The 8,917-nt window shown below is 58.4% G+C and overlaps 1 protein-coding gene across 1 annotated transcript in view; it reads right to left on the bottom strand.

Moving 5' to 3' along the window:
- Positions 1–8,360, bottom strand: part of FAM83G (family with sequence similarity 83, member G) — a 17,358-nt gene extending 8,998 nt beyond the window's left edge. Inside the window, 2 exon segments of the mRNA XM_009709597.1 lie at positions 1,049–1,216; positions 7,866–8,360. Coding sequence (XP_009707899.1) covers positions 1,049–1,216; positions 7,866–8,360 — 663 coding nt within the window.
- Between the last annotated feature and the right edge of the window lie 557 nt (positions 8,361–8,917).

Here is an 8,917-nt window from a genome sequence, read left to right as displayed (position 1 = left end):
GTTGTGCCCAGCGGAGAGCCGGGGACTCTGTCCTGCGGCTGGAGCGAGGGTCCCTGCTCCCGCTGCTGCTCCTGAGGCTGATATAACCCCCTGCTCTCCCCTCTGCCCCTTCATCTTCCTCTGCCTTTGCACAAACACCGTGCAAGGTGATTTTTCTCTGCACCCCCTGCGTGCGTAGGGATGTGTAAGGGGTTTAGGGCACTTTGGGCTGGGGACCGAGACCCCGCACTGCCAGGCATCCCCCGTACTGCTTTATCTTCCCTCATTTCAAACAGGATTTGTGCACAGGCGTGATGCCATGTGCAGCTGCCAGCATCTCCAGGGCTGGGAGAACAAGGCGTGTGCGGGCAGATCGGTCCCACCGGTGTGCTGCCTGGTGTGGGCAAGAGCGGTGAGGGCATCCTTGGCAGCTGCCGGGGCTGCGGGCAGCGTGGGTGCCTCCCTGCTCTGCTCCTGGCCCCGTGCTGGGGTGGAGGCTCCGGAAAAGGGGAAAATCGAGTTTTTTAATTCTAGCCTCTGACTTGCAGGAAAGCCTGAAAGCGAGAGAACCGGCCGGTGGTTGCTCCTGCTGGTCCTGCCCCTGGGGCTGGTGACAGCACAGATCTGGCCCTGGCACAGCATCTGCCTCGTCCGTCTTGCCGTCTTGTTTGCCAGGAGGAGCTGAGCACGCAGGTTTGCCCTGGGCTTTGCCGTGCCCTGCCTGAGTTGTGTCCAACTCTGCAGGGCCACAGCTCCCCGGACACCCCTCTGCCCCAAAGTCAGCTCTGGTTGGGCACCGGCTGCCCCCTGGGCTTTCTGCATCCAGCTTTGCTGGGTGGAAATCCACGTCCTCATCTCTCATCCATTTCCCTCCATCCTGCTGCTCCTGGCTTTGGGCATCACCTTCAGCTTTGGCTACAGGAAAAATGGACTAAACTCATCTAGCACTGCCCAAAGTTTGGGGGTTGTGATGCTCCCCAACAGAGGAGGGAGCAGGGCTGATAGTTCTGATTTATCTCCCTGCATCGGAGGAGGTGACCCAGACCCGCACCCTTTGGGCCATCCTTACCTTCAAGTGTCCGGCGTGCATCTGGGCGCGCTCACACATCTGAAGGAAGTGCTTCACGTTGGTCTCATCCAAAATGATGTAGACTCCCACTTTCCTCTTGAAGCCCGCGTCCAGGAGGTCCTTGAAGATGTCTACATCGGTGAACATGTCCATGACCACCGCGATGACCTGGAGAGGGGAGAAGAGAGATGGGTCTGGGTAGCATGGCTGGGTGACAACCCCAAGATATAGCTGGTGCTTGGTGCTCTCTCTCTAGGAGGTTGGGATTTGGTGTGGGGGAGCCCAGGTTCGCCCTCCCTGCTCCAGCCAACCTGGAGGTGGAAAGCAGGAGCCTCCAGTCCCATTCCTCTGCTGTCGTTATGGGAGGTTTGGTCTTCGGCGGTGGCCCATAGCATAATATACTTGTGAAAAAATGATTTCTGAGGGTTGATCTAACTTTCTCGCATTTAACAAGCTCCACAAACTTTAGAGTCCAGTTTCTGGCTGCGTTTGGTGTCCCTTTGCCGTCGGCACTGCCTGTGGCCCCGTGGTGGGGAGCACCAGAAGGGGAAACCCGTGATGCAGTGCTGTGTCTGTGGGTCCGAGGGCACGCTGCGTGGGGCGGTGGCTGTCTCTGGGGTTATCATGCATGCTTGTGTTGAGAGAAACAATATGAAAAACGGCTAAAAGTGACTCTAAGCTTGGTAGAAAGTATCTGGGTACCCCTGAGGCGCATTCAGGAGCTGAAATGACTTTTAATACCTTTTAAAAACCAGGCCTGGGTGTGAGCTGACGAGGTTGCTTAAAAGCAGCCAGGAGCTTGCAGCTCCCAGCGCCTGTGACCAGCGGCTCTTCCAAGTCCGGACTGCTGCTAGCAGCGATGTGCTTGGGTTCAAGGTCAGCTCTCCACTTCGCTGCCAAAGCAGAGCACCAGGGGCAGGCGGTGTTTCTGTCATCGGGGCTGCTGACATCTCTCTTGGTCTCGTTGCCCAGCCCTTGCGTGGTGGCCGGGAGCCCGGTGGGTGCCCAGGGTGCTGCTCCTGCTGCGCAGCATCCCTCCTTCCTCCCAGGCTGTTCGAAAGCGGAGCAGAGCCAGGACGACGGTGCCAGGACCCCGTGCAGTGATGGTAGGGTTTGGCACATGGTAGCATCACTGATCTTTGCAAGCCAGAGCTGCCTTTGTACCCAGGGCGTTTGCTGCTGTGGCGGGGCCAGGGCGAGTCTCGCGTTCGATAGGAAGATGCATCTGCGCCGCATCCGGCTGCGCCGCGATTTTGCTGGGATGGCTGCCTAGGCACCAGAGTTCACTCCACGCCCATGGATTTTTGCCTTCCTGGAGATGACATCACCCGTGACACAACGGTGAGCAGCAGCGGTGCAGCGTGAGGCGTGTGCTGGCAAAGGTGAGCACCTCGGTGCAGTCCCCGGGGTAGCAACAGGGCAGCGCAGCCGCGTCTGCCTCCCCTCATCCCACACGGGGTAGCAAGAGCCAGGCAGGAAAGTGGCTTGTCACCGGGGCACTGGCGTGTCATCGTCCCGTGCTTGGAAACCCATCGGTGGGCCCATCACTGTGCCTGTTCCTGGAAGGTGCCCTGGGTCAGGGGGAGATGGGTGCTCTCAGCCCTTCGCCCTTCCAGGAGGGCACTGCTGGCCGTGGCACGTGGCCGAGCCGGGGTGGACACCATCATGGGAGTGTGCACACCCTGGGGTGACACAGGGAGACCCCAGGATACTCCTCACTCAGGAGGGAAGGGATCTGGATGGTGCTGGGCGCTTGCACACTCAGACGCATCCAGTCTGGGGCTCTCAAAGCACCAAGCTGCCTGTTAATTAGTTTTGTGCCACAGGAGGTGGAGAGCTCTAATTAAGAAGAGGATTGTGCGTTGTGACACTGCGGGCTCTTCCCTTCCTTTTCTGCAGGCGATGGGGCGAGGAGCGAGGCTGTGTGGGGAGCCCCAGCCTGTGCCGTCTCTGATGCTGCCCCAACCTCCCCAACCCCAGCCACGCATAAGTACTTCGGGAGGTGCCAGCCAGCCAAGCAAGAGGGGACTTTATGGCTCTGCCACTCGACTTTAACTGAATTCCCATTTACCCTCACCTGAGAGCGTCTCAATAGGCTTTGCCATGAAAGGATATATCCTCGCTCCCTTGTGCACCCACTCGTGTTCTCTCCACATCCTTGTTGTCCTGGTGGGGAAACTGAGGCAGAAAAGCAGGTGCCTGCCTTGCATGGGCAGCCCAGTGAGGGCTGCGCTTGTCTCACCAATGATTTAAAGTGGGACAGGTTCAAAGCTACTCTTAAAGCTCAGGGCTTGGCTTTTCCATTTACAGCAAGTAACAGGGGAGGAGTTGGGCTGTCTGCTGCGAGTCCCAGGTGAGGGGCACCTGCACGGGGACGATATCTCCCCAGCTCGAGGAGGTGGGTTTGGCGGCAGACACTTTGCTCCCATCTCTGACACCGATGCTCCCTGCAGCCTTTGTCATGTCACTTTGCCTGTGCGCCGCATTTTCTCCAGGGGACGTTGAAGGCTTATGAAATGGAGATGAGAATAGTATTGGCCTTCATTTTGGGAACAAAAGGGCATTTTCCTACTGCGGTCCCAGCATTCCCAAGGCCTTGGCTCGCCGCTATGGCTCTGAAGACGGGAAGGCGTTTTGCAGGGATGCAGGCACGGCACGGTGACGTCCCACATCCTAAGCACGGCTCACGCAGGGAAGAGCAAGCAGGCAGCGCGCTGCAGGCAGTCGCCCAGGGCGGGTGGCTGGGGCAGAGGGGAGGCAGCCCGGCTCTCACCCACTTGCTCACATTTTCAACCCAATTTCTCCTGCTTGGCTGGTGCATCCGGTCGCCTCTCAGCACTTCTGCTTCCCTTCCCGCCGCGTCTTGCCTGCAGGACAGGCTTGGCCTCGGTTTGTCACCGGGATCTCATGCCAGCGTGCCAACGCGCTGCCTTGGCACAAAATGGGCCGGGAGCTGGCAGCGCTCCCAATGCGGTGACTGTCCAGGGGCCACAGGGGCCAAATCTGCTGCTGGGCCGCCCGCACGTGAACCTCGGCTGGGGGGTTGAGTCTATGCCAAACCCAGGCACAGGATTTCATCTGCAAAGAATGGAGGTCTGTCTGCTCCGGAGAAGTGAAATCCTGTGTGCTCTTTGCTTTTCAGCCCAGGGAATGGGAGCGTCTGGAGCAAACTGTGCCGTCCTGCTGCGGGGAGAGAGCTTGGCACCCTTGTCCCTGTCACCGCGGCAGTGCCCGGTGCCCCGCATGCTGGGTGCCGGGGAGGTCCCGGGCAGCAGGAGGGCTGCACCTCTTCTCAAAGCCCCTTTGCTGCTCTGTCATCTCAGGAAGCTTTTCCATCCCTTTGCCCTTCATCTGGAGGGTGCGGAGAAGACCAAATCCACAGCCAGATGCTCCCAGCGCCCAAGCGGGTGATGCTTTTCTTCCCAGAGTCCCAGGAGTTGCCAAGATCCATTGGAGACAGCAGATGTGGGGGTGCCGTGTCCCAGCACCCCGAGGAGCGGTGAGCGTCGCATCCCCTGCGACACTGGGCAAATGATGTTGGGATCCGTCTGAACGGCTTTGATGAGCACATAAACTGCACGATCATGTTTTATAGAGGAAATTACAGCTCTTTATTAGCTCACTCTGAATCATCAGATAATGATTTTTGGGGCACACCACGTGGGCATTTAATAAATTAGGCAGGCACCGAGGCACAATTAGAGGAAGCATGTTGGGATGAGGGAGAGGTGGGACAAGTATCATTAATAATTGCTCTCCCCTGTCAACCCTTTCATCCAGGAATGGCAGAAGGTTTTGTAAACAGTAATTAATAGGGCCTCGCAACCTTTGCTGGAAGTTGCTGAGGGTAATTATATCACCACAGTCCCAACCTGGAACCTCAAGTGCAGAGAGGAGGTCAGACACTGCTGTCTCTAGTGGCTTTTGGCCAAGGTCAGTGTTTTCAGCCTGCTCTGGTTTCTGGTCAGATAGAGCTAAAATCTAGAGGAGAAGAAGAGAGAAGGGAGATCTTCCTCCCTACCCATCCTGTGACATTTGCAGCCCAAGAGGATCTGCATCAAGGGAGAGGTGGCCGTGCCAGGGCTGGACCTGATGAAGGTCTCCAGGGTGAAGCCCGGTGGTGCACCATGTCCCTGACCACCTCCATTCATTGGCCACAAAGATGGGGATTTGCGGGGAGAGCAGGGATGTGGCCACAGGATCCTGCCTCTCTTCTCTCCCGTTTATTCCCAGAAAGAGGAGAGGATCATTTGCATCCCCTGCTCCGGCTTGCCTGGGTTTGCCTCACGCAGAGCAAAGCAGAGGCTCTGAACTCGGCAGCGTTTGGCCTTGTTCCTGCAAACAAGTAGGTTCATCTGCACCATCAAAGGGGCCTCACGTCTCGGCTCTGGGCTTCCTCGCCCCAGCTCTGGGCTGTTGTGAGTCTGCCCGGCGTCAGCAGCGCTCCCGTGGGCTCTGAACTGTCCTCGACCAGGTTGTCTGTCGGGTGAACTTTGCTCTTTTGGCCACGAGACAGCAACTCGCGTGGTGGTGGTTCGTGTTCGGCATCTGAGAACATTTTGGACCGAGCGTCTTTGACAGCATCTGGAGCAAGGGTCATCCTCCGGGAAGCAATACTGAAGCTCTCCCAAGCCCATCCTCCTTCGCAGGCGGATGAAAAGCACTGCCGTTGCCCTGTGGGATGGGACGATTCGGCAGAGATCTCCGCAGGGTGGCCCGAAGGACACTGCAGAAAGGATGGGGCAGTGGCCAGCCTACGTGACATCTGATGGGGTGGCAGCTGGACCGTCCCTCTGTCTGCTCTCTGCTTCCTCAGCCAAACCCTTTCACCTCTGAGCTGCCGTGAAGACCTTAAGCCTTGGCTGAACCTCCAGGTGGAGAGGAGGGTGGTCGACCCCAGCGTCCCCACGCTTGGGAGCACCCACACCAGCGATCCCCTGGACTCAGCTGCATGACAGCAGGTTCAGCTGCAGTAGCTGTGGTCCTCGTATACGGGGTGGGAGACCACTTGTCGGCCCCCATAACTCCTGCCATCCCCAGACCCTGCAGACCGCAGCTTTGAAGCACGCACCCATCTCTATGTTTCCTGGGGTGCCATAAGCTCCAAGCAGGCTCCTGTATGTCACCAGTGGTGTCACCACGTCTCATCCCACCGGCAGGGACCACCTGGACCAGGAGGCAGAACCCAGCCCTGCTCATGGAGCATCAAGGTACCGGTGAGAAGCACAGCAGCATCAACTGCGGCCATGTCCCTGCGGCTTGGAGAGGCTCCAAGGAGAGGTGGGGATGGTGCAGGCAGCAGGGTCTGGCAGCTGCCTGACTCAACCGCCTGGCTCTGCTCAGCAGGAGGAGGGTGGTAGGATGACTCAGGGAGATGCCGTTTGTGTCCGGGCAGGTAGGAAGCGGTGAGTAGGCAAAGTCAGGCAGGAGCTGGAAGCTCACGTCAGAGGCAGCCAAAAAACACCCGAAGATGAGACATTATTCGTAGTGGGGCAGTTCTCCCATCCTCCATCCCATGGGAGTTCAGCCCTCCCTTCCCTTTGCCCTCACTGCAAAGCTCTTTGGCAGGGAAAATGTCGCAGGTAAGGACAGGTTGCCTCAACTTTTGGAAGGTGAGAGTGGCTGCAGCTCCCATCCATGGTAGCACAGCCCTGATCCCCCACGTCAACTGTTGCCGTGAGCCCGCTGCCTCGGACACATTGGGAGATCAGTTTTCCTGCCCAAGCTGGGGCTCTTCAGCCTCAGATCCCCGGCTCTCTGGTCCTGGAGAGGTTCCGACGGCTGCGTGCCACCAGGATTCCCTCTCTCCTGCCTGGATCTGGGAATTCCAGCACTGTCCATGGCCCTGGCACGGGGATCTCTGGAGCCAGGTGGACCTGACATCCTAGCCTCTCTCCCGCTGCTCCATAGCCACCCTGGCAGCGTCTCCCCATTCTCCTGCTGGAGCATCCCTGGGGTTGGGATGCTCCTCCCTTGGAGCTGCATTTCTCAGGGGAGCGGATGCAGAGAGCTCAAAGGGCTTCAAAGCACCATAAAACTAGCAGGTACCGACCCCTCCTGCGCTTCCCAGTGGGACTGGGTCACTGGGAAGTACCAGCAGCCTCTGCCCACCACAGCTGGCCTTCAATGCATGCCATCATCTCCCCTGACCCCATCGCTCATGCACCCCAACTCCTTCCTCCTTGGTTTGATGCCATAGGGAGGACAAGTCTCAACCCAAATCCCCTCAGCATCTCCCCAGCCTTTGTCCTGCACATCAGCTCATCATTTCTCTCTTAAATCCAGGATGAGGCCAGCTTGGAGCACTGCAGCAATCTCAGGCCAAACTTGACCCTCATGTACGTCAACGCCAAACCAGTGGCTTTGGCTGCTCTGCCCCAGGGCTGAGTTTGGCTCCTCCGGTTCCTGCGTGTTGCCACATGCCGTCACCCAGGCCTCTGGGAATAACGAGCGTGGGGTGCCTGGGACTGCGGGCTCGCAGCTGGGAAGCAGCTCAACCCATTTTTCTCCCCGGTGGTTTTCCCCACAGCCCCATAGGGACCCTGGGGATTAATGATGCTGTCGTACGGATCATGGGAAGGGTCGCATTCCTTCCAGGAGTCTTGGACCAGGCTAACAGCATCTTCAGCAAAATCTGATCCCCAAACATCAATTACACTGAATGAACGTGGAAAAACCTGAACACTTGACTCCAATGCCTTTGCTTGGGCAGAACTCCCTGCAGGACAGGGATAAGCAGGCTAAGCAGGACCTCAGGACCTGACCTCGGCAGGACAGCCTGGGGCAAATCCTGCCCCGTCCGCGCAGCGCACCTCACCTTCTGAGCCTGGCAGATCATCTTTCGCACCACCTCCTTGATGTGCGCTTGCCCCTCGATGGGCGGCTGCATGTAGACGGTGGCACGGGTGACCCCGCGGTAGGCGATGGTCTCGGGCCAGCCGAGGTCCAGCTGAGGGATGGAGCGGTCGGACCTCTGGGGCCAGTACTCCAGGGAGGGGGCCACATCCTGCTCATCCCCTTGGCTGTTGCGATCGCCTTCGCTCTCCCCGACGCTGCTGCCGTGGCGTGGGATGTACTCGGAGCCGGGGTCGTACGTCTCCAGCGTGTCCAGGATCTTCTTTAGCTCCAGCTCGGAGAGGAAGTCCCTGATGTTCTCCTTCTTCAGGACCTCATAGAAGGCATCGGGCCCACGGGAAGCCAGTGCCTCCAGGGCCAGGCGTTGCTCCTCGCTGTAGAAGAACTCGGGCTTGGACTCACTGGACCTCCAGTTGACGTGGCTGTCGTCCAGGCACTGCACCTGGGAGAAAGCCATAGTGACCGCACGTGCCGGTACCCCCTCCGAAGGGAACTCTGTACCCCCAGTGAGTGCCGGATGGTGACAATAAATAAGGAATTAATTATTCCCCAGTCTTTAAAGACACGATTTGCTTTGCTTCGCCCTTCCCAGCTCAACGCGCTGCTGGGGAAATGTGCCGTTCCCTTCTCTGATGGCTCCGGCCACGCTGGAGCTCTTCTCTGCCGGGGAGGAGGATTCGGTTTCTTGCTTGCTCCCGGCTCTGCGTGGCCAGAGGGCTCCGGGCGAGGAAAACCTGGAGCTTCCCACGGCTGGGGCTGTGCGACGGGGCAGAGACGGCCCCGGGTGTACGTGTACCGCTGGGAAGGTCCTCTACCTCCGGGTTCACGCTCTTCTCATCCTCCGCTCTTTCAAGGCAACGATAATACCGGATAAAATAAAAAGTGGAAAGCAAACAAACAAAAAAATGGTGGAGAAAGGGCAGAGAAAAGCAGGATTTCTTGGTCCAAGTGCCGTCTGTGGTTATCGTTCCTGGAGAACTGGGTCAGCCGGTGGGTTTCGCGGCAGCGAACGTC

The sequence above is a fragment of the Cariama cristata genome, unplaced genomic scaffold (assembly GCF_000690535.1).
Source record: "Cariama cristata isolate BGI_N322 unplaced genomic scaffold, ASM69053v1 scaffold23521, whole genome shotgun sequence".
NCBI classification, from domain to species: Eukaryota; Metazoa; Chordata; class Aves; order Cariamiformes; family Cariamidae; genus Cariama; species Cariama cristata.
The sequence above is the reverse complement of the archived record's forward strand: the minus strand, read 5'-3'. Positions and strand labels throughout refer to the sequence as shown.